The 27,916-nt window shown below is 34.9% G+C and overlaps 5 protein-coding genes across 18 annotated transcripts; 2 read left to right on the forward strand and 3 right to left on the reverse strand.

Moving 5' to 3' along the window:
• Positions 1-90: 90 nt before the first annotated feature.
• Cyp40 (Cyclophilin 40) lies at positions 91-4,714 on the reverse strand. 2 transcript variants are annotated; one of them, XM_022062775.2, is made up of 7 exons: positions 4,472-4,714; positions 3,833-4,074; positions 3,315-3,503; positions 2,187-2,318; positions 1,410-1,528; positions 1,035-1,176; positions 91-945 (listed from the first exon to the last, which is right to left on the reverse strand). In XM_022062775.2, exons 1-7 carry the CDS (start codon positions 4,563-4,565, stop codon positions 727-729), a joined length of 1,137 nt encoding a protein of 378 aa, XP_021918467.1. In that variant the 5' UTR covers positions 4,566-4,714; the 3' UTR covers positions 91-726. The 2 variants fall into 2 exon arrangements, with proteins under 2 accessions (XP_021918467.1, XP_021918466.1); XM_022062774.2 differs by having other exon boundaries at positions 3,833-4,077.
• A 377-nt stretch (positions 4,715-5,091) lies between these two features.
• Positions 5,092-7,521, forward strand: lsn (vacuolar-sorting protein SNF8). The gene has a single exon (XM_022062787.2). The coding sequence runs from the start codon at positions 5,311-5,313 to the stop codon at positions 6,061-6,063; it is 753 nt and encodes a 250-aa protein (XP_021918479.1). The 5' UTR covers positions 5,092-5,310; the 3' UTR covers positions 6,064-7,521.
• Positions 6,841-15,786, reverse strand: LOC110829234 (sodium channel and clathrin linker 1). 10 transcript variants are annotated; one of them, XM_022062770.2, is made up of 13 exons: positions 15,675-15,786; positions 13,623-13,727; positions 13,061-13,133; positions 11,897-12,079; positions 11,282-11,404; positions 10,974-11,163; positions 10,337-10,585; positions 9,823-9,965; positions 9,140-9,363; positions 8,443-8,625; positions 8,041-8,166; positions 7,554-7,712; positions 6,841-7,244 (listed from the first exon to the last, which is right to left on the reverse strand). In XM_022062770.2, exons 2-13 carry the CDS (start codon positions 13,694-13,696, stop codon positions 7,133-7,135), a joined length of 1,839 nt encoding a protein of 612 aa, XP_021918462.1. In that variant the 5' UTR covers positions 13,697-13,727; positions 15,675-15,786; the 3' UTR covers positions 6,841-7,132. The 10 variants fall into 10 exon arrangements, with proteins under 10 accessions (XP_021918462.1, XP_021918460.1, XP_021918463.1 ...); XM_022062768.2 differs by lacking the exon at positions 15,675-15,786 and adding an exon at positions 15,175-15,288; XM_022062771.2 differs by lacking the exon at positions 15,675-15,786 and adding an exon at positions 14,946-14,961.
• Positions 15,681-27,136, forward strand: HDAC11 (Histone deacetylase 11). 4 transcript variants are annotated; one of them, XR_002542916.2, is made up of 10 exons: positions 15,681-15,821; positions 16,796-16,937; positions 17,997-18,107; positions 18,463-18,554; positions 18,694-18,904; positions 19,286-19,452; positions 19,885-19,993; positions 23,443-23,605; positions 24,772-24,840; positions 27,071-27,130. XR_002542916.2 is itself a non-coding variant. In XM_022062783.2 (8 exons), the coding sequence occupies exons 1-8, from the start codon at positions 15,784-15,786 to the stop codon at positions 21,651-21,653; spliced, it is 1,026 nt and encodes a 341-aa protein (XP_021918475.1). In that variant the 5' UTR covers positions 15,681-15,783; the 3' UTR covers positions 21,654-22,272. The 4 variants fall into 4 exon arrangements, 2 of the variants coding, with proteins under 2 accessions (XP_021918475.1, XP_021918476.1); XR_002542917.2 differs by lacking the exon at positions 23,443-23,605 and having other exon boundaries at positions 27,071-27,136; XM_022062783.2 differs by lacking the exons at positions 23,443-23,605; positions 24,772-24,840; positions 27,071-27,130 and adding an exon at positions 21,498-22,272.
• LOC110829240 (RIB43A-like with coiled-coils protein 1) lies at positions 21,420-27,785 on the reverse strand. Its single transcript, XM_022062785.2, has 7 exons — positions 27,407-27,785; positions 25,828-25,968; positions 25,330-25,493; positions 24,598-24,838; positions 23,125-23,352; positions 22,313-22,419; positions 21,420-22,213 (listed from the first exon to the last, which is right to left on the reverse strand). Exons 1-7 carry the CDS (start codon positions 27,515-27,517, stop codon positions 22,072-22,074), a joined length of 1,134 nt encoding a protein of 377 aa, XP_021918477.2. The 5' UTR covers positions 27,518-27,785; the 3' UTR covers positions 21,420-22,071.
• Between the last annotated feature and the right edge of the window lie 131 nt (positions 27,786-27,916).

The raw sequence follows: 27,916 nt of genomic DNA on the forward strand, positions 1-27,916 counted from the left end.
AGAGTCTTGTTTGCATGTTAACGTTAAAAATTGGAGAAAGAATTTAGGAACACTATACATAATAATGAATGGGTGTAACGTGATAGCAAATTCTGATCGAAAGAATATAATTTTAATTTTACATGTACATTTATACAGGAAAGTTATATGCAACTTTATAATAACATATAAATTAACTGCTTGTGCTCCCTCAATTTTATTCCAAAGAAAATTACACTGAGAGAAGGGAAGAGAACAGCATTCATTCTGATAATCTGTCTTTCCTACTGCAAGCAATCAACAGTTCTTGGTGGATCACTCTGATATTCTGATTTCACTTTCAACATTTCCTTGTTTCTTCAGATGTTCTTCTTAAACAAAATACTTTACTACACTCTTGTCACAGGACTAATGACAATTATAAACACATTACAGTTCTGTCAGAGTTCAGTGTTCATTTTAAGGCAAATTCTACCAATAGCATATACAAACTTTCACAAGAAGGAATACAGAGTCTCTTTGTGAGTGTAGACTCAGGCAGAAGAGTAAGATGCTCCTCCCAAGTTGGGCTGACCCCTAGTGGATAAATTCCCTTCTTTTTCTTCCACCTACGATATTTCCAATACTAATGGGTCATCTGGCAACTTAGCCTCTCCACCTATTTTACTTCACACAACTCCTCTTCAATTTCTTACCTTGTTCTTCATTCCTGCCACATGACATCTCTTTCAGATGCTTATTCTGACATTATTTGAACATTTTCTCACACCTAATCTTTTCCATTGTCAGATAATCCATCATTAATTTCCTCAAAGAACAGATTTCTCTGTGTATCATTTTATCATTTCTGGACAAACAATATGCCTTTCTTAGGTCTTTCAGAGCAGCCTCATATTCATACAACCCTTGCTTTGCCTGTGCTCTTCTATACAAGGCCTTCACACATTTACTGTCAATTTTAAGAGCCTGAAAATTAAGTACAAAGCATAAGAAAGTAAGATATAAACACAACTCTTTTTCTACATACACATCACTACTTATTAGCGTTCCCTCACCAGATCACAGCTCTCTAAAGCCTCCCTGAACAGCTTCCTTTTCAAAGAAACAGCCGCAGAGTTCAAGAGGCAAATCAACTCTGCATCCACAAAATTCTTTTGCTTTGGATCATTCTGAATCTCTTTCAGTTTTGACCGAGACCTTGAGAACAGTAAAATAAATGTACTTTGACTTCACATGAATTCTTGTAGGAGTGGGCTCTGAAGAGATGGGTATAAGGCTATAAAAACAATACAGCACTATTTTATTCACGTGCTCAAGATGCAAATAAATGGTCATGAGTCGTTACAAACATTGCTCACCTTGCTCCTATAGGATTACACACAAAATATCAAAATCAAAAATCCCAAGCTAAAATACTATGAATTCCTCACCATTCTATGTAACGTAATGCTTTCTGATATTTGCAACCAGCACATACAAATTCCTTGACCTTGAAGAAATAATTTCCTGAATTCTTTATTTTTGTTATGACAGTTTCAAGAGAATCAATCTGAAAATAAACATAAAATTATGTTATGAATAAAAATATAACTTAATTTATTCATGGTTTATTTAACAATGTTTCAAGAAGAATGAGATGGGCAGGGCAAGTGTCATACATGAATGGGGCAAGAGGTGTGCACCGGGTATTGGTCAGGAAGCCTGAAGGGAGGAGACCACTAGGGAGACCTAGATGTTGATGGGAGGATAATATCAGGCAGGATCTATGGGAGATAGTTGTTGAAGACAACTGGATTTTGCTGGCCTAGGACAGGGACTGGTGGAGGGCTTTGGTGAAATCGGTGATGAACCTTCGGGTACCCTAAGCCATCTAGTTAGTTAGTTGTTTAACGATGTTGTAAGTAGCTCAGACTATTAGCATCACATTATACAATAATTAATAAAACTATGAGTCTGAAACGATATGGAATGAAGCAGCTGTGGCCTCATTTAAGGTGCTACACTGGAATCAACATGAAAGGGCTGAGGAAAACCACTGGAAACCTCGGTCAGAATAGCTGGCCAAGATTTGAACCTAACAGCGTTCAAATATGATCCATTAGCGCTAACCACTCAGCCACAACATTTTGGAGGAGAGGGGAAAAAGTTGAACATAAACAGCATGCAAAGGAAACCTTAATTCATTCTGAATTAAGGTTTCCAGTTACCTCAAGTTGTTGGCTGCTGGCATTCCAATCAGTTGGGTAAGAAGGATAAACATCTGCAGTACCGTCAGCTTCTCCTATACCCCATTCCTCTTCATTATGGCCCAGCTCCCCACAATCTTCAATCCAACATTTCTGTCACACAATGAATTTAAAATTACTATATTACTCACCCCTCATTAAACCACAGCATCAAGTAAAACATGACAAAATCCGTTACACACATAGTGTATTTAAATTAATTCTATTCCAAACTATAATAAAACAGAAATATGAAATAATAACCGTGAATAAGAGACTGACAGAAGTAGGTGTATGGTGAGACATGAAGTTCTGGGTAGAATCCATAAATCACACTTTTCTACTGCAAGGATTTCTAGTCTAACATATCTAGCAAGATATGCAACATAGCAAACAATATCTCTTCCAAGCATGTTTATAATCTACCTCCAAACCAAATTTCACATACCTTGCTCCAATAGTTCATTAGTTATCACTGTCAAACTGAAAGGAAAAAAATCTTATCTGCCATATTGCTTTAAATTCTATGGACAAATTTACCTTAACAGAAGTTGCATATTTTTCTAAGATATATTACCAAGTTCAAACCTCTGCCACACTGTTATTCATGATGGTTGTAAATTACATTAAAATAAAACGTGCTGATCTCATACTCTTGCTTTCTTTGCTTAAGGGACAGTAATTACTGATTTCATACGCGTGCATCACTGAATCCTATCGTGAGCCAGATGAATCCTGTTCACACTCAACCACCCATTTCTTTCATATTTATTTAATTTAAAGAAAATTATAATAACTGACCAGGAATTCAGGGATACTTGGTTATAATTTATGTTTGGTTAAAATTAAATATGGGTTCTGTAAAAGAAAGGAAAAAAGATAACAAAACCTTCTGATGTTCTCAAAGATACAAAGTATGATCTAGTTTGCTATCCCTTGTGGGTGTGATCCACTGTGTAGCTCTTCAGTAACAAAATATGACCACCAGTTAGCGTGTATGTTCAAATTTCACTGAAGAAAATTATAAAACACTCAAACTGAGTTCATAAATTTTATATCTAAAATAGAACCAAAGTTTGTGGAAAGGCATACATGTACAAATTATACTACCGCAAATGGACGGTCCTCATGAGTGCCGACCCTGCTCACTTCTTCCACTACACCCAATCCTTTTCTCACTTCACCAAATACAACATTGACACCATCTAGGTGGTCACAAGGGATTGTGGTAATGAAGAACTGTGAGCTGCTGCAGTCAGAACCAGCCTTTGCCATGCTCAGCATGCCAGCCGAATGATGCTGAAATACAAAACATAACTGTAAGTTAACCAACTGAGAAAATAAAAACAGACCAGCCTGTTAAAACAATATTAGCAAACTGACAAATGGATCAGAGGTATAGAGTAATCACTTCCTGCTTCCTGCATTGGGTACAGAGGCCTCACTTTAACTTCAGAACACATAATTATAACCATTGTTTTATAGATCATGCTGACTATACCAAGATTCTAAATACAATGCATTAACCTCTGTAACTTTATAAAGTAGTATTTCTGGGCCCTTCTGATTTACTTTCAGTCCACTGTCACATGATAATATATTCCAACAAAAAAGCAAAACACAATTACCTTCAATTTAAAATTTTCATCTTTAAATGTTAATCCATATATGCTTTCTCCACCTGTTCCATCAAACATCGTAATGTCTCCTCCTTGTATCATGAATTCTGATACTGCTTTATGGAATATGCTTCCTTTGTAATGCAGTGGTTTCCCAGAAACTCCACTCCCCTTTTCTCCTGTGCAAAGTGCTCGAAAGTTTTCTGCTGTTTTTGGAACAACATCCTTGAATAATTCTAAAACAACTCGTCCTGCTGTCAAAGGAAAATATAATGATTTTGTTTCAGAGCTATTGATAAACTTTTAGTAATATGGCTAAAAATGTATAAAATTTTAAAACTTCAGAAACCTTATTATTCAAACACACATGAGGTCTGGAAAATTTCATATGGAATAAAATCTTCCAGGACAGAATCTCAGAGACAATCATTTACCAGTATTAAAGCAGAAATGTAGTTCATTCCAATGTTATTAGCAAGATATTTGTAATTACAAATTTCTTAAATGCAAATTCTTATTAATATGAAAAAATGAGTAAATTTCGCTTGTAGCTTATAGGTTGTTTTTCTGAGAACAAATTGTATGCTTCAGTTTCCATAAACTTCTTAAACTGAAACGATAATGTTCATAACCAGTGACAACTCTAACCTTTTCTTGATCCAATATTGATATCCAAGAACACAACAGGATTCTTATTAGGTTTCATGTTTGATTGGAAACGAAATTTAGAATGTTCATACATTATCGCATATCTTTTGAATTAAGTTATGTTAAACTAGTGGGACACCAGTACAATTAATGCCATCCTATTTGTTTATAACCGCAATTCCAAAACCCATCTTCCATTTTGCTGTTTACATCCCAGATGACAACATTCGACATACATAGTCACAGACCATAGATAAATATACGTATTTATCAAAAATTTGAAAGAAGGGGCTTTGTCTGCACCATTCCTAATTGAGGGGTTGGGGTAGATGATTGTGTTCTGGGTTTTTTGCTGCCTATTGCGTGATAAAAGTGCGGAAACTTGTCCTATCATCCGACAAATAGAACAATACCATCAGTACTTTAGCATACTGACTTACAACATGTCACACATTATCAAACATGTGCATAGTTATTCAGATAGTGTGTGTCTATAATCGTCATTCCTTCAAATATTTTAAATAAATTTGGTATTTAGATACAATATGCTTAATTATATTTTGAATTATCGATGTTATCTGTGATAACGCTACTTCCTTTTTGATCTGTGATGATGTATGTTACATAATTCCGTTGTTCAGTTCATTTTACGTTCACACCTGTGGTATAAAATGGCGATGTGATTGTGTTAAGGGTTATGTGAGAAGTGCATAATTTGTTTCATTACGATCTTTATTTTGTTGCTGTTACCATTGGAACAGCTTCCTTACGTTTAATAATTATGTGGCAATTGAAGGTATTATCATAGGTTAAGCCACGAAAGAGTTTGCACCTACAAAATGAGACGCAGAGCAGGAGTGGGGGCGATACAAAAGCAGAAGCTGGAACAAGAGAAATATAGAGATAAAGGCACTGAACTTCAAGAAAGTCAGTTGGAACAAATGTCTAAACAACTAGAAGTTTTTCGAGTTAATTTAGAAGAATTTGCATCCAAACATAAAAAAGAAATTCGGAAAAATTCCCAGTTTAGACGACAGTTTCAAGAAATGTGTGCAGCTATAGGTGTTGATCCCTTGGCTTCTGGAAAGGGATTTTGGTCAGTTCTTGGGATAGGTGATTATTATTATGAACTGAGTGTACAGATTGTTGAGGTTTGCCTTGCTACAAATTATAAGAATGGTGGACTTATTAGTCTAGATGAATTAAGGCAAAGATTAGTACAAGCCAGAGGCAGAAATAAACAACACCAAGAAATATCTATAGATGACCTATTACGTGCAGCACAGAAACTCAGGATATTTGGTAGTGGTTTTTCTGTTTTACCAGTAGGTAAAGGTCAATACTTGGTACAGTCAGTGCCAGGTGAACTGAGTATGGATCACACAGCAGTGTTGCAACAAGCAGCTAGTAGTGATACGGCTCATGTGTCAGTATCTCAGCTTCGTGAACAACTAAGGTGGGAAAGTGAACGTGCCCGAAAGGCACTAGATCATATGGTTAAGGAGGGTCTTGCATGGATTGATAACCAGAATCCAGGAGAAGATTTGTACTGGTTTCCAAGTTTATTTGCTGCATGCATTAGTGCCTCATAAAATACAAAATATTCTGAAAGTTTCACTTATTCTACATTCATAGTCTGTGATTATACCAGTGAAACAATGCAGGTAAATATTGTAGCAGGTATTTGTATTATAACTTTGTTCGCAGTATACAGAATCTTATTCTTTGTATTTATGATGCATAAGTAAATAAAATAGAAATATAGAAGAGGTAGCCAACGAAGTGCACTCCTACTGTCTGTGTTGCTGTATCCATACATAAGGAAACCTGAAGGAACATATTCAGAGTCTGATCATGTACTGTAAAAATGATATTGGATATCATGCATCAGTTCACAGAACTTTGGCTTCACACAGTATTGAAGACTGCATTTATTATTGCCATCCTCATATTAAATGGTCATCAGTTTGGTATTGAAGGCAGTGAACTATATAATTTTCTGTGTTCTGGTTGCTTCAATCAGCAATGTGTTAATTTGAAATGTTTATGAACGTGTCATTTTATTAAAGAATCATTAGCTATGATGCATAGTGTGAAATGTATCTGCCCTTATAAAATAAGGAAAGCAGTGTAAATGTTATATTTCTGTAATTGGTGTGTAATCTTGTCCTGTTACTTTTGGAGGTCACTGAGCATCAGCTGTGCTAAGTACTTGGTCAAACCCACATTCTTAAACTTTTCTTTTATGTGGTGTTTGGGTCAGTTGCTGATGGCTGAGTATGAGAGATAATGAGTGTGTAGCTTTTACTGTTCATAACTTCCAAGAGAAAGTTGCTTGAGATTTCCACTCTTGATAATAAATAAATAAATATATATATATAAATTTTATTTTGCAGTTTCATGAAAAGTATGTAAAAATTACAAAAGTATTGTCATAAAATGTCTGTACATTATTGTTGAATGTAATATTGTTTCAAACACATGAAGTCAACAGATGTCATAATTTGGTCTCATCCATTTTATGTGGTACCATCAAATGTTCAGGGACAGGAATCATGTCTCAGATCTGACCACTTTAAGAAGCCCTTACGCAGAGTTGCCTTCAAAATATTGGCTTTCAGTAGTTAAACATCTCTGGACTCCACCATGTATGACGTACTACTACATAGTCTCACTCGAACTCCTGCTGCATCCATGAGGTGACATCCCTTCAGCCAGCTTCGTCCTACCTGTTATGATGGCTGTTTTCTTGTCTGACCCAGAACTTTTGAAGCTACCACATAAAAAAACATTTAATATAATTTTAAGTATATAAAATAAAACTTCAAGTTGGCCTGCATTTAGGAGGCAATGTTCCCTTAAAATGACATGTTTTACATATTTTGCTAAACATTACCTTTCATATGACTCCATACCCTTCATTCAGCAGTGCATGGGTATCAAGTGAGGTCATACCTCCAGAGTAATAAATGTGCCAGCATCAAAGATAAACATATTTTCTGAGAATTAATGAAATATAAATGTACAAAAATAAATAGTAATGCAAATTACTGAGTGTTCTTAAATATTGGTAATAATTTACATATTCACTGATGATTTATGAGCAGCTGCTTCTTGTTGGAGTGTTCGTAGGTGACTTTTCAAGACTTTGTTCTCCTTTCTGAGGGCATTTGACTCGGAATGAAGTTCTTGTAACCGCATTTGAAACTTCTCAGTCATGGTCTTTATTTCCTTGTGATACCTGAAACAGCATGAGCTTGACAAGGCACTTTCCTCTTTAGTTATATGTGTACCTTATTTCATTTGGTTAATAAGGAGACACTAAATAATTTATTTTCCACCATAAAACATTAAAATGTATGGCAGAGTTCAGTAATTGCACTTGATAATTTGTTCTTTACACAAATTTTGAGGTGTACTGCAGTTGTAAGATGTCACTTTCCTCTAAATAATTGATAATGACTAATTACTATTATAAATATACAGTCCTGACTTATTTATTACTACTTCATGTCATGCTCCTGTCTCCCATGGTCTGAATACCAGCCAGTGAAGTCAAATTTAATTACTTGGTTTTCATTAATTGCTGTCTCTCAAGATGATGTTCAAGTTCGCTAGCTGTTGCACTGCTTTGCTTCTGAATTTCTTGTATCTGTTTCTCGTGCTCCTGACCGTACTGCTGTTGCTGCCAGTCTCTGAAAATGACAATCACGCTAAAACATCGTGGAAGGTACAGAAGGTTTTTGAGGTGGCTGCCTTCTGGGATGTTACACACTTGTAGATACTGACAGACAGTACATAAGCTGAAATTTCACTCATTATCTATCAGACTACATGGTGCTACATTCCAGAAGACAAGCCGTTTATATTTGTCACTGTGATAACCTGAACTCTCACCTGCAGAAGGTTTTATTGAGATTTTCCTTTTATTTACCTTTATATACAATATAAAAAGTTAATTCATCACTTACGGTAGCCCCTGTCGTCGTTCAAGTTCTTGTTCCAAGAAATGGGCTCGTTCTACCAGTTTTTCTACATGTCCACCTGTCTTACTCTTAGCATGATTTTCTGCTTCCAGCCGTGCTTGTAGGCCTAATATCTGTTCTTCCATGAGGTGACATTCTATATTCATCTTTCGAGTGTCTAGTGCATGGCTGAAATTGAGCATTGTACTGCAATGTAAGCATATCCTGTCTTGTGTCGTAATCTGTAGAGTACAATTATGTATGCTTTGTAAGACGTGCAAAAACAGGGAATGCCACGTCTGTGTATACATCTCTATGTCCTTATGTTTAAACTGAAATAACAGATTGGACAGATTCTGATTATATTTCATATTAGAGGGAGGTCCTCACAAAAATTTGTAGGGTCATTTCAATTATAAAGATTAACATCACAGACACATACTTTCATGTTTTTGGTAAACAAATGAACAGTACAGCATGCTTTTTAATAATAATAATTGTGGAAACTAAAATATTTGGTTGCAGTGTGCTCCAATTTTCTGTTATTGAATAAGATGTTTATATTTTCACCAGAAGTACTTGGAACAGCTAGGAGTATTCAGAATTCCAAGGCACAAAGAATACATATGGAAATTGTGTGTGCTCTGACATGCATTGCATTTAACCAGTCTTATTAGTATAATCAATGTCGTCAGCATCTCACCTCTCCTGCATTCTCTCTATTTCAGAATGCAAGTTTTCTTTTTCAATACCCAGCTGCAGGTTGCGACGTTTAAGGCCTGACAACTCATCATAGGCCATAGCCAATTTCTTCTCCAATATGCTTGTTGCAAGTGGTGATTCCACCTGCATCTTTTCCAGTTCTCTTTCCAGTGCATGCTTTTCTTGTATCTCTTTCTGTAATATTTTCTTGTTTTCATTATTCTCCTATCAACAAAAATGTTTATATAAAACAGGCATTGGACTCTACCTGAAGCATTAAATCCTTTCTGACTGGTCATAGACACATACGCTGTCTACAGGTCTCTTTTAAGTTTTGTTTATAACTTCTTTTTATACAAACTTAACTTTGACTTTCGTGGATTTAGGAGTGTCACAGTGTTGAATATTTTCAGAATATCCAGTAGGTATTGGGGCTTTTTCCTGGGATAAGGCAGCCAGGGATAAAGCTGATTTCTGAGCTGCTCATATTCTACAATCTGTTATTGGGAATCTGATGAATTGGGGGGGTGGAGATATGCATTAAACCTTCCTTCATCTATGACACTAAGCTCTCCCATTATAACCAAGAGAATATAAATGCAATGACATCGTGAGACGTTCATGATTCAACACTGGGAGTTAAAAAAATAATTGTGGATGGTCAATGTTATTGATTATACGTACATCATCTAACTTTTTCATGTCATGTAACAAAACTTCAAGCTTTTTATTATATTGCTGTTTTATATATTCAACTTCTTCTTTCACTCTTGCACCTGCTTCGTCAACAATGCTTGCCATCATCTTCTGAAGCTGAACATTTTCATCTGTAAAAGTATTAAATTTTCAAACAGAAAAATCTTTATGCTTTCATACTCTGCAAAAGCAACCTTTTGGTAACAAAATCAGCTAACTGGTATTTAAATACAAATATGTGTGGAAATTACATATAAATCAACCATCACAGAAAAATGTAGTCAGGCAATTTTTAGTTTTGGATTTTGATGTTAGGATCATGTTAAAGGCTAAATAATTTTAACAATTACTCTAAACAGTGTATATGGTTCTTTACAAGTGTGAATTGTTTGTTTTCTTCTTACTTTTCTGAAATGTAATAAAATAATTGTTACAATCCTGAATAGAAAAGAAAATTGTGTACTGATCATTGACATTTTAATCCTATATTATATGGTCTTACCTTTAGTCTGAGCTTCACTAAATAGTGCGGCATTTTTCTCCGCCACTGCACACTCTACTAAGTGCAGTGATTCACTGACTTTCTCACGAGCATCCAAGTTTTTTTGAAGTAGCTCAGCTCTCTGTTCATGACAGCGTGCCAAAGCTAATTCCAAATCAGTCTCTGATTTCTTAATACTCTCCACTTGTTCCTGAAATTCCACTGCCTTCTTCTCTATTTCTTGCAGTTTTATTGCAGTTGCACACTGTCCTGAACAAGAAATAAATCACAATGAATACCTCCTTCAACTGCAACTTTTGTATTTACTCATGGTAATAATAAATTACAACAAGGTAAATTATTATAGATTTTAAAAAGATCTTACTGAATCATTGTAAGTAAAGTGCAGTTCATGAATGTATGTTACAATTCTACACAGCGTAACGGCATACAGTCTATGTCATTGGTCCCCAAATTATGGTATGTAAATTCGTTTGGATAAGTTAAATACCAAGAATAAAGTTCAAGCTGTTTGAGGATAATCCACGACCAAGGATGAGTGTTGAAACTCCTTTGAAAAATAATGAACTTTGACAGTGGGAACATGTTTGAATGATGGTAATGATTATGACCTAGGATAATATGGTGTATTTATTACCTTGCAATGCCTGTTCTAGCTCCTGCTGTCTGGACTTCAAAGTTAACGTTAGAGTTGAATTTTCCTGTAGACTCTCATCCAGTCGTTTCTGTATTTCTTCTTGTGTTTCCTTCTCTTTTGCCAGACTACTTCTTGCTGTTGCAAGTTTAAACTCCAACATTGTTATGGCATTTGAGAAATCCTGCTTCATCTGTACAGTGAAAACTTAAGAACTTACTATTTTTGCACTAATTATTCAACATACCAGCAAACTGAGTTCATATGTATTAAAACTTAAACTATAAAATTAGTCACAGAACCAAACTTACATCCTCTATCTTTTTCTGAGCTAAATCCACATGCCTGTTGTCCTGGTAAGATTTAAGACCCTCCTCTAGATTTTCTACTTCCCGTAATGCCATGTGCCACATTTCCACAGCCGAGTCCTTTTCCTTCGAACATGATTATCAAAAACAGAAGAGACTTTACTGACACATTCTTGTATGCAGTATAAGTAGATGGTTTTATGGGATGCAGTGTCATTTGTATCAGTGTTGCCGTCCATAAGCAGATTGCAATTCAGCCCTGAAGCTAGAGACAGCATGTTTCTCCATAACACTGACATTACTGATGAGTTAACACAGCACCGAACCCCAAAAGATAATCACCCTCACCACCATGAAAACCAGAAATCTCAGATTGTGATAAAGTTTTATACTGGAAATATAACATGATATTTTCAGACCATGTCATCCAGTTCATGAACATAATAAAATGTGTTTATTAAGTTAAATATACATTAACCCTCTTCCTGCTGTTAAAATTACAACAAACATATATGCTCAATACATATAATTAATTTTGTGTATAAGAAATAACAGAAAGGGGGGGGGGGAATAAATGAAAAACAAAGACTCCCCTTTATCATGTGTGTTGCTACATACATGAGCTGTCAAGCAGAGTTGCTGTTGAAGATTACTTAACATGTCAGATTTTTTCTTGTGATATGGTGATACAGTAGACTCTGCTGTGATCTTGGTACTCATTACATCTTTCAATTTGTCTGATAAACATCTGTTCTCAGTAACAAGTTCCAGTAGGTCTTTGCGCAGTGTAGTATGCTCTGTCTGGAGGTATTCAAACACAAGAAGTATATGAGTACTATAAATCATTACCATGGACTAGTGGCTTCCAGTCTTTTTACTTGCATCATTTCATGGGCAGGGGTAAAGCAGCCACATGTTTAAAATGAGTCTAGTTGATAACTTGGTGTAGTACTAAATTAATGTTTGTAGAAGTGTTAGAGTAAAAGCTTTTCAATAAAATGTCTTCATAACTCATAATAATAACCATCAATTTGAACATCATTAACACAGCCATGAAACTAAATAATATCCAGAGCCAGTTCACAACCTCACTGTCTACTTTTATAACATTCAACACCTGCTTTGTCCTCCAAGTTGCCACTTTCTAGCATACTTCCCCATAAACTACAGGTCCTTTCCAACTTGTCCTTGAATTATCTAACCTATCAATATGTGGCAAGCAGAAAATTAATTTTTACATTATATAGGTTTTATTAGCCTATATTAACTACTGCAGATATCCTGCATTACAAATTTTTCAAGCATTCAGAAAAAATACACTTAAGCCATAGAATCCAAGTAATTATCGGCTTCTTAATTATATTATAAATAACTACATGATAAAACACATTTGTATCTATATTCAACAAATATATGTATATATATATATCTTAACATTATGAAGAATATAATAATAAAGAATTGAATTGAATATTTGTGATGTTACAAAATTTAACATTTCAATCATAACCTCAAAATATTAGCCCATATGGGAGATGGATTCAAAACTCATAACATACTCAAATTACACACCATTATTTGCATAGAAACTGGTAATTATGTACTAACTACTTGAGGGTGTCGAAGTAAAGATTCATATATTCTTAACCCTGCATTTACTGAGCTGGGAGGTTGGCTTCACACTTCAGCACCAGGGAAATGCAGGAGGCAAGGTAAGCCCACAGCTGGTCTGGATAGGGTGTGATGTTAATGTAGAATGCCAACATATTTAACGAATCTTACCTTATAAAAATCAACTTGGTCTTGTAGAGCAGCAACAAATGTCTCATATTCAAGTAATAATGGGGGCAACAAACTGTTATAAAAACAAAGAATATTACATTAGAACATTTTAAAAATTAAGTGAAGGATTATTTACATAAGGATCAAATTTTTAATATTGTTGTACACAACAAAATGATGCAATGTTACAACATTAAACCATTGCTAATGTTACATTAAAAAGCTGTAATAAATGTAGAAACATTATTCAGTAAACAAAGACCCAGCACTTCACCCATTGAAATCATAAAGAGTTAATGTTTTACAGTATATTCAGATATAAGATTTTCACAATAATTAGAATTCATGGTCTTCTGGGTTATAACAACTATTTGGTGGTTACCAACATTCACTTTGATCCTTATCATGAAGACAACAGATTCCTTTACAATTATGATAGTCACCTACAAGATTACACAGTGCAAAGACTACAATCTGATTACATTCTGGACCATAACAAAAAACATACAGTCTTGTTCAGGCATATGATACAGCTCAAATTCCAAATGTACAGGTATCTTACTCAGATTTTGCATATTGAAATGCATTTGAAGCTGAAGGGGCTTCCTTGCTGATGATTAGATTCTTAGCCTCCATTAAGAAACAAATGAGGGCTTCATTTCATCTGCTGTAATGAAAGATACACATTACTTTCTGTACACAAATCATTGGAATGGGAACCTTAGCAATGAACTGAAAGACCAATAATGTACTTAACCTTGGCACTACAATACCATATTATTGTTACATATAAACTATACACAAGCAGCCAGTGTAAATGAGATGTGGACAGACAACAATTGTTTATATTAGATCTAATACCTGTAAATAAACCTTAAACTCAATGCCAAATATACGTGGTCAGCACATTTTATTCCTTCTTATTGTGTCAGTAACTTCACAAACATTCAATATTATTACTGACGCCTATCATATATTCCCCTCGTAATTATCACTATATAAAATCAAATCAAATATACCTAGAACAATTTTTGAAGCACCATAAATCCACATAAATGTACCGTAAACATCATTCATCGAATACTATAATTAGGCCTATCGTAGATACATAACCTCTCTTCGGAGAAAACGAAACATCAAAACTTCTAGGCATCTTCTATAATACTTTAAAAATTCTACATATTTATATTAGATTTCTTACACTAGAAACATATGTTAAGTTATAGGAACGAGTAAATATATCCTAATACGTTCCTACCACTTGGCTCTAACAGTTCATCTGGAACTACATATTAAATGGTACAGGGCGAGGCCACAAAGAAAGGCTACTGTCAGTGTGGTCTGTTTTACATTTTTGATAGATAATAATAATCTAAAAAAATAACCGTGTGTGTCATCATTTCAAACTGAGAGATTAATATATACAGAAATATATTTTTTATGAATGCAAATATGAGGCTAGTGGTTACGCCTGTATTTAGTGCGTGTAAATAGCCCTATTGTACAAAATGTATGGATATTTTATGACATATTTTACATATTAAGTAGCACATTTTCGGAAATACCGAAAGCTAAAATTTTAGCAGAAGGAAGGTGGAAACATGAGCTGGAGTACTTGAGCCCATATATAAGAGGTTGGGCCTACGACCAATACAAAACGTGACCCATGAATTACAGAAATGTTTGACAAATTTCTCCCTTAACAAATTGGCCAAATGTTTTGAACTGTATGGGTTTTAAGCATGATGAAGACTGTGGTTGTTACAATTATATATATTCGCAATTAGTGTAGGTTTTGAAGTCATATTTAATTTATTAATCCTTGCTTCATAATCTGCTTACTCTCTATCACATACACATTCAGATTTCAACGTCAAAAAGTTACCAGAATTGATCATTCATTTATTTATTCAGTAGAATAACTAAAGCCTACACTGATATTGAATATATAACTAATACAGTAAGGATATTAAAAATTCTAAATATTGGCTACAAGAATATAACATTAAAATGAAGAATAAGAATCAACTAAGAAATGATAATAGAGAAAGGTGAATAACTATGGAATAGAAGGAGGCTGTCATGACCTATTTCAATATGCTGTCACAACATACCTACAGACTGACGAGAATAGGAATCTTATCATGATAGCTAATACTCTGTGCAATGTTCAAACCAGATGCCTCTAAATGGAAATCTAGAACTTTATGCCCTACTAATTTGCTTGATTATGTCTCTCTGTTTGCAGGTAACCTTGATTATGTTCTGTGGTTCTTTCCAGTTCCTCCAAACAAATGCCGAGACGGAACATTTCATAGATCACTACTATTTGATGTTACAGAATCTATGTAAATAACATATTAGACTGTGTTTAAGAAAAGTAAATGAATTATGTGTGTGTCTTATTATTGAACTATGAAGATGGCTGCATTGTACCGCCGTGTGGTCTAGTAGAAGTTTACGATATTTTAAAGGTACTAGGTTCCGCTATCGTCATGATAATGGAGGCAGATACACACCGCCATGAAAACGTCGAATCCTACCAAACAGATATATTACTTTGGTTTACATCTGAATTCTAATTTTTTATATATTGTAAAAAATGTTTTCTTACTTGCAGAAGTCTTGTCAAGTAATTGTAGTTGCATCTGTGACCTGTGTTAAATTAAGGAATTTGGGCAGATGTCGAGTTAAAAACCAAGTTTTTTGCCTCTGGCCTGCTGATGGGTGGGTGGTGTAAGAAACGTGTGTCAAATACTGGGTAAGTTGTACTTTTTATAAGTGTAGTTCAGTAGTGGTTTACAATACCTATGTAGCCTGGACTGTGAGTTGTCATGTGATCCCATATTTAAAATGCAGAACATGATGGCACTTCAGATTCTCCTAGTCTAAAAAAGTTTTATTCATAAATCCATATCCACATGCATTTAAATTGTTGTGAAAGAGAAAATAAACAGGATAAGACTTGTACATTCTCTACATGCCTGTTGGATGGCATCGTAGCCATTGAAGTGTGAAAATCTTACAGATTAGAAATTCATTTGCATGCATTAGCATTTGCGACTAGCAGTAAGAAGCATGATGGAGGAGGACAAAGAGTAGGTTATTTAATGATTCTGTATCAACAGCAATACTTATTTAATGTCAGATTGTGTGAGAAGACTCACATTTTGTTGACATGAATATGAATGAAGTGGTCATGCCCTGTTTAAAGTTACTACAGGGGCATTTGGCCAGAGGGACTGAGAAAAACCACAAAACACCTCTGCATATCCCTTGTCTCTGATAAGATTTCAATCGGGTATCACCAAGTTTCAAGTAAGACACATTACAGCTTGATGCAACATACTTGGTGATGTAAGTGGAAAGTTCTGATGTGATGGATGTTTTATTATGCTATCACATGCATTGTAGTCTTCAAAGTTTCAGATTTCTGTTTTTCTTCCTAGGGGATGATGTAACGTTTTTAAAAGGTTAGGACCATTTCATGCCCTTATTTTTTTCCTCTACAATGGTTCTGAATTGATCTTGTGTTGATTATAGTAAAGATTAAGTTGTCAGACTTTAACATTAATAAAACATGTGTATGTTTTATAATGTTTTGTAGTTTGTTTGTTTTAAGGCCTTTGTTTACTAGTTTACTGTGGAGATTTCCTCAGTAAACCTTTTGTAATTTAGTATGTGTATATTGATGAATGTTCTAAAGATATTTATCAGTTAACTTTTTGTTTTAAGGGAACACCATATTTCACAGATTTATGTAAGTTCAGAGCCCCACCAGTTGCCAATAATTTATCGAGAAGAATACAATGTTCATTTCGGTGGCATTGAGAAGCTCCATCCATTTGATGCAGCAAAGTGGGGACATATTTTTCAGGTATGTTGTATAATTATGATGAAGGTTATGTATTAAAAATGCTCGTGTTTGCTGACACAGGTTAGCAGGTGCAATCAAGTCATCAGTGCACAGACCCATACCTCCTCATTTTGTCAGTCAGCGAAAGAGGCTAAAAATTATTTTCTGTGTAATTATTTATTACTTGATGTTATTTATGAGTGGGAGAGGTTATGTATCAAGAATACTTGTTTTCATATGAAATATGTGTACAGGCAGGTGCTAGTAGATTTCTGAATATAGAGATGACATTTGGAAGTATTGTGGAATGAGAGACTGAAAGACAGAATAGAAAATAAAAGAACTTGAGAGAATATGATATTACATGCCTTGGATGACAAACTAACAATATATTGAAGTGGTGTAAACTTGTTTTAAGTATGGTAGAAAAGGAAAAGGCGCAGGAGGAAGACTGATAAAAGATGGGAACAAGAAGTTGGGAAATATATCACACAGGGAACAAAGGCCTTGGAAAGGAATTTAGGAGAGGGAACTGTGAGAAGACAAAGAGGCTTGGTTGTCAGACAACCCATGTAAAGTGGAAACATCGTCTTAATCCGTATCTTCCACCTTATTTCAAATATGATTCAAAATGATTTCATCATAAGTTCATAAGAATACTCCTCTGTTCAACATCGTTTTAGTTGTATACTTACAAACTGCTGTGTTCATTTTGAAAATGTCACTTCTATGGTTAGAACTCTTTAACCAGATGCAGAAATGTTATTTATGGTACATATATCACCAAAACGTAATGAAGCAGAGTTATAAGGCATAAATTTCCTATCAGAAAAAAATATTGTTATAAACAAGAATAAGTAAAACTACATGTGACTTCACAGTTATGGTACATTCACAGTGAAATTTGGTTATTATGTCGGAACATTTTTTTTACATTATTGCTTTGAAAGCACAAATTTCACTGTGCTGGTTTTTTTTATTGGTGTCTCTACACACACTTATCACACAACACATATGTTGACATCTTAAGTGTGTGCTGTTCATTTATATATTGTCCATATTAAGTTGTTTATTTTACAGTACCTGAAGGATGCAAATCTTGTAAATGAAAATACTGTCATAAAGCCAAATGAAGTTCAGCATCAGGATTTACTTCTTGTGCATACTGCACGTTACTTGAAAAGTTTAAAGGTAAGAAGTGTTGAGATGCTTGAAAACATGTAGCCAATTCCTCACTCACTTGTTTTAAATTTATAGTGCATGAAGGTTATGTACCACTTTCTCATTTATGTTATTTGAGTTCTGAAATGCAATTATGTGGTCAGTAAGACAACATGATGGATGATGGCGTAGATATGGTTGAGACGGGATCTCCTGAGAATGATAACGTAATATTTCATGTAACTGTATACATTTTTACATGAACAAATATTTGTAGATGTTTAACCATTTGGATCTTTGTTTATGAATTTTTTTTTTCAGGAGCACATTTTCTACATTTTTAAGTGTTGCAATTAGTTACCATCCTAAGCTCTTTTTTTTCCAGTGGAGTTGGAATGTTGCCCTCATTGCAGAAATTCCACCTCTTATGTTGGTGCCAAATTTTTTAGTTCAAGCAAGTTATTTACGCCCAATGAGGTAGGAAGTAAGAATTAAATATACAAATATTTTGTACTTATGACTTATTCCAAATCATATAGTCAGTCTGACTAACTTTTGGGCCCGTGGATCTATGTAAGCACATTACAAGGAAGATTGAAATTGTGTTTAAAAATAGATTTCAAACTGGAGGAAGTATACTGGCGGGGAAGTTGGCTCTTGAACGAGGATGGGCTATCAACCTGGGGGGAGGGTTTCATCACTGTAGCAGAGACAAAGGTGGAGGCTTCTGTCCATATGCAGATATTACTCTCCTTGTACAGTTTCTGTTTGAGTATGAACATCATCGTGTGAAATCTGCCATGATTGTTGATCTGGATGCTCATCAGGTTAGTTTATAATTCCAACGCATAATTGATGACAAGGAAATGTACTCGTCCCTCTATAACACATTTACAGTTCTGTGAGAGAGTAAAGTTATTATTACAGGTAAGTGATAAAAGAGGTGTGTACAAGTAATTAATTTAATGGAAAAGAGTTCTCAAGACTAATTGTTCCTCAGGTAATCAAAAAATTCCCCACATAAATTTTTTTTTGTTTACTTTTACGCCAACTGTACGGTAGTGAGCAGTGCCTGAACTTAACAGGACCTTTGTGAAATCCTGATTATTCATGATGAACTTTTGAGAATTTGCCCGTCATTTCTTTGACCCGTGAAAGTTATGTCTCTGTGACATTCTTGATTTGTACTACTTGTTTTTTATATATAGGGGAATGGCTATGAACGGGACTTCACAAACCATTCCAACGTATATATCTTTGATATGTATAACTGTGGAATTTATCCACGAGACAAATGTGCCAAAGCTGCAATTAGACGCTGCGTTGAACTCCGGCACTTCACTGAAGATAATGAATATCTACATAAGGTGGAAGAGTAAGTGGTTATTTCTCTCACTGAAGAAGGAATGTACTGATGCTCTCGTAAAATATGTTTAATTCTGAAACCAAATTTCATAATATTTCTCATTATGGCTCAGTACATGAAAGACGTGTAGTGAAGTATGCAAATGCATTAACTAAAGTTAAGAGTAGATATGCTTAAGTAATGGTTTGAAATTTCTTCACTTGGATGTGATATTTACACACAATTTAGTTACAGAATATGGTCTCGTGACTTATGACACCATGTAGAGAAGACATGAACATGTGCTTAGGTATTTGTGTGTTTACTTCTGGACCAAAATCTTTACTTGGTTTTAAGAGAATTTCTTTTTTTGCTGTATGTATTTTTGTCTTACAAATTGATTGTTCAGTTCTGTGATGTGAGTAAGGAAGTACTGTATATGTATGCATTTTATTTTGTTAGGAATTTGGAAGAATCTTTGCGAGAGTTTCATCCTGATATACTAGTGTACAATGCTGGAACTGATGTGTTAGATGGTGACAGTCTGGGACTTCTGGCAATTTCTGCACAGGTAAGGAAACTGTGTGGATGTGTGAAATAATTGAGTCAATATTGTATCATCACACACTAAAGGTACTTCATTTTTCATTTGTGCTTAGAGAATGAACATTCAGGGCAAGTCACTGGAATCATCAGGACAAGTTTACTTGTTGTGAATATGTCTGAACGTTTTTAGTCACAGGATTTTAAATGAAAATAAGTTTGGTGATTTCTTTTGCTGATGTGTTTTCTTGTAGTGATTATTATTGTAGCAAGATATAAATTCCAGTAGTTAGACTAGAAGAGCTGAAGAAATTCTGATTATTATTTACTGTTAACATTTTCTCCTTCACATTATATTGTCTTCATCATAGACATGAGAAAATGCATATGGCTTCATATGTGATAATAATGTCATTAAGCACTTCAGACTAGTGAAACTAATACCATGGAGCAGAGTTCTTCTTGAGAAGCTAGTAATATGCAAATCCTTTTAAACATTTCATAACCTTTTTTTTGACTGTGGGGATTTTTTCTTCCACTATAGAAAGTATATGTGCTTTGTCTAGTATGGTATAGCTGGAATTATATAATTTTTAGCTACATTAAATTTGTATTAATATCACTCTTCTTCATTACTGTTTGGAAATGGGTCCCTTGATTGACATGGTTCATGCGATATGATTAAATACTTAGCATGCTAGAAATGGTTTTTGAATAGCAAGGTTGGTCCGCAGTGTGCTTCTGCTACTGTCCACTATAGTGTCTACTTTCTGCTGTATCAGAATACGCTGCTTAATTGTCTTCAACGGTCGCAACTTGTGGTTGTGTTGTTTTCTTAACTCTGTTCTTTGACTTCGGTACATCCTGTTTGTTCATGTGCTTTATCAGGCTTGCTTATGTCTGCTTAATATATCATTTCTTTCTGTCTTTGTAACACACTATATTCCTTCATCTGCATTCAAGTCTCAGTCACTGCTTGTTAAGAAATCCATATTTTTACGTGTTTTAGCAATCTTGTGCTTTTATTCATTTTATTTTCTGGTTCAGTATTTTTTATTATAGATTTTAATGTTCAGTTTTGATAGGGATATCTCTGTTTCAGGAACTTACCTTAATTAATGACCCACATTGAAATTAATTAATGCATACAACTTATTAACAAACAATGTCTCAATACTCTGTAACATTCTTATACAACTCAAGTGCATCTTTATTGTCCAGCTGACTGTACACCATGCATAAGTAAAGTGATAAAAATTGTAAGGAATTAGGTTCTCTCCCTTTAGCTTAACAGTGTGTACCATTTTACAAAAAATTGTTACAAGTAATTTGTGCCGTGCCTTGTAGTCATGAGCCCAGGTGAAGTGCTGTTTGTGTCACTGATTGTGTTATCATAGTGAAATTTATAAATTAAAAATGCCATTTGCATCATTGCATAAAAATTAAGTTTTGTAGAAGTGTTAATGTATAATATATTGAAGCGTATAAATTTGATGTATTTTAGCAGTGGCATAGTCTTTTCTTATTTATAGGGTATAATACGAAGGGATGAACTAGTTTTTATGAAGGCTCGTGAACGAAGAGTTCCAATTGTGATGCTAACCAGTGGAGGGTATCTGAAGAAAACGGCACGAATTATCGCAGATTCTATTCAGAATCTTCATGATGTAGGCCTAATTTCAGAATGATACTAATAATTCATCATGCAATGTTAAGTAACATATCCATAAAGGGACAGAGTACCAGTAATACTGGATTGTTGGGCTAATCCATTACTTTGATTTACATTTGCAGTATAACTGCACATATACCTTCTAGGATATGGTATGTCTCTCCTGACCTAGCCCATTGCCGTTGATATGACTTAAAACTAGTGCTTCCTTATAAATTTATATCAAATTGCCCCACATGTGCCAAACTTTATATAAACAATTTATTGTGTTATATGCAAATGTATCCTTTATGTAAGGTTAAAGTTTGTTAGAAAATTTTTAGGGCAGAATATGATACCCGCTAAAGAAAGTGTCAAATATAAAACCAATTTTTCAGGTGTTTAGATGAATTTCAGGTATGCTTAATATTAAATTTCTGTTTTTGAATTAGTTTTTATCTGGTTATGGTGTTAAACTGGTCATAATATGCTGCAGTAGGTACATTTGTGAAGATGACATGTTCCGCGCGTTCCCGATTTCTTGTCTGTTCTTTGGACAATTGTTTGTTCTGCTCCAAAATTTGTTTATTCAGCTCTCTGGAACAAATTAGACTTCACATCATATTTGTTTGTGGAATAAAATATTAATTATGAAAGACTGTAATTTCATTATTGTTATTGTACCTTGTTTCTTACCTCTGCTTCCTCCTAAGCTCTCGGTCCTTAAGAACAGCGTGTCGATCTGTTCCCCCTATCAACTCTTGCCATTCTGCTTCTAGTTGTGCTTCTGCTGCATATTTGGCCTGTATGAAAATAAGTGGTTTGTAATTTTATGTTTATAGTTATAATGAGTCAGGGAAGGCAACTTCACAAGTACTGGCAGAAAGAGTATTGAATTTCTACGTGGTCCTGAATATTTCTGTTTTTCTTAGGGTGATAAGTTTTTGTGCCTTCAATCTCACGTTACCCACTACCATATTTGCAGATACTACCCCCCCCCCCCCCCCCCCGTCTTAAATCAGTGACCAATGTTCTGATACAAAAATATGTGGGTGTTTTTTGTTATATTCTAAATCTTTATCGTTCAATACACTAAAAATGTGTATGTTTATTTGGAAGATTAAAGAGAAGTGAACTCGAGGAATGTGATCTCTATTTCCATAACTTTAAATGTGTGGGGATAATTGGGTTCTTGATAATAAACAGGCAAAGAAAGTTTTTTTTACATGATATTGTTAAATATTTTCTGTTCTGCTATAACAAGGTCAAATTTAAAGTACACACAAAACACATTTTTTATTAAAAGTTCTTCATATCTGAAAGAACGATTATAATGATTTACTCAAGCTTTGCATCATTAGTATTGAGAATAAAATAAGTATATTAACAAAATAAATTATTTCTTAGTTTTCCAGGATTACTTTTAGGAGTTCAGATAATATGTTTCTCACTTAGCGTCAATTTACAGTGATAAATGTATGTGGAAGTATATCAAATAGGAAAGTAACCTTATTTTCTGCAATTTGCAGAAGTTGTTCTTTGCGAACACTGTTACGCTCTTCAGGAGTCATCCCTTTATAGAGGTATTGTATTTTGCGGTTAGGACCAAAGCTGCTGTTTGCTACATCTGGATTTTCTGTGAGCATGTCTCCTGTTAGATGATTGTATATTTCAGCCTGTTTGTCTTCCATATCTTTTGCTTCATCACGTCTGCGTTGAAAAGCCTGCTCTTCTGCCTGTAAAAGAGAATTATGTATTCCTGAAGAGACATAATTTATATATTAGATATTTCGCTTGAGACTGTGTTGTGCTGTTATTTGTTCCAGTGTGACGAGCTGTTCAGACATTTGAACCACTTGTAATCTGTGCCTTCATGCTGACATTCAGAAAGGTGAAGGCTGTATTGTAACCAGACCTGCATTGATCCTTACCTGTGATGAAGTTAATACTGTTTTACGTTGTCCTGTGCCTATGCACCATTCCATAAAGGTATGTTGGGGGAAGTGGAGGCAAAGCAGCTTGCTGTCTTAAGAGCTTATTACTACATGGAATGACACTTAAGATTTTACATTACTGGGGATAGAGGGGAGTGTATGTCCTGTAAATTTGATTAAATTCTGGGGTGATGACTGTAAGCCTGATGTGAAATTCTTCAGATTCACTTTAAGGCAGTCTGAGAAATACATATGCTGTGAGTGCTCATGTATTTTGTTAGATTGACTAGAAAAATGCAATCAGTAGGTCTGAAAAGGTTTTTATGATCATGTGTTTTTTTATCCTTGCGGTGAAAGGATGCAGTAAAGGCCAGCCAATCAATACTTGAATCTTTTGTAAAAAATCACGTTTGTAATTTTGTTTATATTCAGTTTTCTGTCTTTGATATGGTGATTATTTCCAAAGTTTCCAGTAAATTTTTATATGTGTGGAAGAGTTTTAAGAAAAGAAAATTATCATACTCTTCAGATGTTGTCAGGAATTAAGATGTGTGAGGTACGTAGCTTGCAATAGAGGTGATAAATGCTACTTAATTCCAGTTTGAGAATCTATAATAAAGGAGGCACTTTGGAAACTTGTCAAAAGATGGGATGTAAAATGTATTTTAAAGAGATAAGGTGTGGAAGTTTGAGCTGGATGATTCACCTGAGGAGAGGATCAGTGTTAGGCTGTTGTGAGCATGGTAATGAACCTACACATTCCATAAACAGCTGTTCTTGAGCTCCACTTTCCCATATAACTTTGGGTTGTGGTGCTTAATAAGTACCAGGGACAACTTTACCTTTTACCTGTATCTAATTTAACCTACTGCTAGATTGTCCAGAAGGACTATTTTCCATGGAATTAGTTGAGTGGTGCCATTTTTATCAAACCTGCAGTTGTGTTTCATATATTATTCTTTAATAGACTACTTTACTTTTTTTAACTTTATATTATTCCTTCAAACAGCTTAAAAAGTATTATATTTTGTATGCTTAGAAACCTACCAGTGCCTTGTTAAACCTGAGATTAGCTTCACTGAGCCGTCGTCGGCAATCCTGCTCCATTCTCTCCAGCTCAGAAGCACGTCTATCTCTTGCTAACAGTGCGTTGTCATATGCCTTCTGTGTGGCTTTCCTATCACTGTCCGCAGCTCTCCGTTCTGTTATTTGCTGTTCTAGCCATGATCTGTACTGGTCACGCTGGGCCTTCCGTCGGTCTTCATTCGCCAGATCCTCGCCAGCAAATCTGTAAGTACATGTATTTTTATGGAAAGGAATGCATTCCTACTCTTCAGAAGATTTAGGAAGATTACCACATCTTTTTAAGAAATTTTATACAATCTTTAAAAAGGTTTCTTTCAAAGTATTCAGAAATTAACATTTTGGGAATATCAGACAGAGGTCATTTTAAATTTTCCCATGATAAGAGTCCCCTTTTTTACAAACCTCTGCAAAGGTGAAAAAATGCTTTTGGTAGAGTCCTACTGAAAGACCATGAAACGACCATCTGTGGAGGCATAAGGAGCATTTGTAACACTCGCCCTAAGGAGATATTAGTCCTATATGTGATAAGTACTTAAAAGCAAAGTACATCTAATATTGTAGAGCATTACTTGTAAATGGAGTCACAAAAGTGTAGGAAAGCAATATTTGTATCTGTGATTTATTGTAAGGACATGCAGTTGGAATGTCTGTGTTTTATATTGATTGATATCAGCAAATTGAACTGTTACGTACATTTGAGCAGAAGACGGTCCACAACGCGGATCGTCATCCAATAAGCGGGCTGGAAGGCTTTTCTTAAGACCATCTGGATCGTAGAGATCAAATTCAAGCCTGTTCTCGGGTCTTTGGTAAATGGCCCGAAATGTATTAATATCTTCATTTATGCGTCGTTTCTCCTAGAAATAATGCAGTGTTAGTAGCGTAAGCCCAATCCTGAATCAACTCTTCTACATACAAATTTATCATTCACAGACATTGTACCATTCAGTACTGTGTAACTAGCGGAGTAAACAAAGCACAGTTTTGATCAAGAGGTAAAGGGTTCATTTAGTAATGAGAGTGGAAATATGGTTAGAAAAACTAAAGAATTGGTTTTAGGATAGAAGGAAATGCAATTGTACCTTTGATCACATCAGGTGCAAGTCCATACAATATGAAAACATTTTACTAGCACTATCATATCTATAAATAGTAATTTATTGTAAATGTGACATCAGAAGTATTACTTACTTCTTCAAATTTCTTTTCAAAAAGAAGTGCCATTTTAGCATCACGAATACATTGTTCCTCAAATGATTCATCCTTCCTGTGCTGCTCCTCTTCATTCGCTTTTTGTTCTGTAATTTGTTGCTCCAATGCTGCGAGATCTATCTGCAGTGAATCAAATCAATCATTGCATTACTCTATACAAAAGACTGCATCCACTTAACACTGAGTTAGTTGATTACAAACTTGCTGCACTTTGAACTGCTTTAAACCTGCTTCCCAACCATTATTAAGCCAGGGATACCTTTGTTATTCTGAGATACTAGTCCATCCAAAACCATGGAATATTTCACATATTGAAAGAATACAAGTATGGTCATGAAGAAGTTAGGATGATATGTAGTAGAATTCCCATGTACTCATAATGCTTGTCAATTTAAAGTATAATTTGTGCATCCCCATCAGTAGTAGTAACCTAGAAAGCTTTTTTTATTACTTTAATGATCAGATCCATTGTTTCATAATAAAATACTAAATGGGGATTTCACTGTAGCATGTTTCCACCACTGTTTGAATTATCAGTGTCATGCGTGTGCCAATATTATAGTTGCAGTGATCATAAATGGCACATCACGTGTTCTTTTTGAACACTACATTTTAACTATTTATTATAATCTGCTTATTAGGTGACCGTGTATGAGAGTAATGTTTGTGATATTTCGGTATTTCTTCTCAAACATCGATCGGTATCTACCTGACAGTGCAGCAGCCCACAAGGCAGCCATCTTCATGTCACCATGCAATTCTGAAAGCTCTCATAGATATAGGGTGTTTGAAAATGGGGAGGTGAGGAGAATAATTGGGCCTCGGAAAGGGGAAATAAGGGTGGAAAAAATTTTGTGATCATTTTATTCTCTTCAATGAATATTATTAGGATTGTGAAATTGAAGAGGAAAACTTGAGAAACATTTTTTTATATTTGATGGGAGGAGACCAGTTAGAAGACCATAGTGTTTATGAGAAGATATTATCAAAACAGATTGCGTGGAAATGGAGTGAGACAGTGAAGACTGGATTCTTTTAGTTCAGTACAGGGACTGTGAAGATGATAATGATCCTTTGTGTTCCATAAAAAGGCAAGGTATATTTATACTACCTGATGAACTTTCTGCTTCATGGAATTTGTACCAGATTAGAATGAACTGGAGGCAGACATGTTACATTGACCTGAATTTACAAATTGAAGATTTGTGTTATTTCTCTACAGTTGAAGTTGGCTGACCACTTGGGGAGTGCAAGTTCTTCAGTATTGTGTTGCAGTTTCCAGTTGGGTGTGTTCAAAATTGGCGAATCTTTGGATGTGAACATCAGGTAGGGTTCTTTGACTGACTGACCAAATATTTTGTAACTTTAATTTTAAATGTTATCTGTTACTTTTTTCACTAATGGTAGGTGAGTTTGGGCATAACTGTGTCTTTCTGAAATGGAAGTCGTGGAAGAAATCTGGCTCAGACAGAATGTGTAGTATGCCTAGATTACTTCTACCCTTTCTATAGACCTAGGCCTTGGCATCCATCCAGGAAATGAAGGTAATTGTACTTACACCAATGAGTCTCTGTCTATCATTAAAAATTCTGCGTTTCCGTTCTTCTTCAAATTTGCGACGTCGTTCAATAGCTGCTGCTTGCTTGTGATCTTCAGGTAACATCAACATTTTTGACAGTGAAAGATCTGGAATTTTTTATGGACTGTTTGGTTGCCAAGCGGGTTGCTAGGGTGAAGTTTGCGGGTACGTAAGAATCAGTTTTGTATAACACTTGGTCATGTGAGAATTATAGCTCCTGCAGTCCATATATGTAGTACGTATGTGGATATAATTGTGCTAGTAGGTGGCAGAAGGATTAATTATCCATCCTTGTTTCTGAAGGTAATTACATTAGCAGTGCTCATGAAGTGTAGGATTTGTTATTCATGGCGGGGAATATGACGTTTTCCTTGTTATGGACTTTGGAAATTGCATTTTCTCTGCATTATATTATATTATATTATTTTGCTGATAGATGGTCGGAATGCATCATTTACTGAGTGTTTATGTAATTTTTGGTATCCGATA

Source organism: Zootermopsis nevadensis, unplaced genomic scaffold (assembly GCF_977971745.1).
Source record: "Zootermopsis nevadensis isolate Lab colony 2312 unplaced genomic scaffold, Znev_1.0 Znev_ptg000022l, whole genome shotgun sequence".
In the NCBI taxonomy this organism is placed as follows: Eukaryota; Metazoa; Arthropoda; class Insecta; order Blattodea; family Termopsidae; genus Zootermopsis; species Zootermopsis nevadensis.

Bases quoted from the DNA above. Each gene is read 5' to 3' on its own strand.
- Cyp40 (XM_022062774.2), bottom strand. From the start codon at position 4,565: ATGTATGAACATTCTAAATTTCGTTTCCAATCAAACATGAAACCTAAT. The intron at 2,319-3,314 runs GTAGTATAATTT...ATTGTGTGACAG, and splicing joins ATGAGGACCGTCCATTTGCG to AAATGTTGGATTGAAGATTG. The intron at 1,177-1,409 runs GTGAGGAATTCA...ACTGTTCTCAAG, and splicing joins GCATTACGTTACATAGAATG to GTCTCGGTCAAAACTGAAAG.
- lsn (XM_022062787.2), top strand. From the start codon at position 5,311: ATGAGACGCAGAGCAGGAGTGGGGGCGATACAAAAGCAGAAGCTGGAA.
- LOC110829234 (XM_022062770.2), bottom strand. From the start codon at position 13,696: ATGGAGGCTAAGAATCTAATCATCAGCAAGGAAGCCCCTTCAGCTTCA. The intron at 8,167-8,442 runs GTAAGTGATGAA...TGTCATTTTCAG, and splicing joins GAACGACGACAGGGGCTACC to AGACTGGCAGCAACAGCAGT. The intron at 7,245-7,553 runs GTAAATTATTAC...TTTATGTGGTAG, and splicing joins CATAAATCATCAGTGAATAT to CTTCAAAAGTTCTGGGTCAG.
- HDAC11 (XM_022062783.2), top strand. From the start codon at position 15,784: ATGGGTGGGTGGTGTAAGAAACGTGTGTCAAATACTGG. The intron at 16,938-17,996 runs GTATGTTGTATA...TTTATTTTACAG, and splicing joins AGTGGGGACATATTTTTCAG to TACCTGAAGGATGCAAATCT. The intron at 18,555-18,693 runs GTAGGAAGTAAG...GTTTAAAAATAG, and splicing joins AGTTATTTACGCCCAATGAG to ATTTCAAACTGGAGGAAGTA.
- LOC110829240 (XM_022062785.2), bottom strand. From the start codon at position 27,517: ATGTTGATGTTACCTGAAGATCACAAGCAAGCAGCAGCTATTGAACGA. The intron at 22,420-23,124 runs GTTACTTTCCTA...ATTTTCATACAG, and splicing joins TGCAAATTGCAGAAAATAAG to GCCAAATATGCAGCAGAAGC. The intron at 22,214-22,312 runs GTAAGAAACAAG...AATTTGTTCCAG, and splicing joins GAGCTTAGGAGGAAGCAGAG to AGAGCTGAATAAACAAATTT.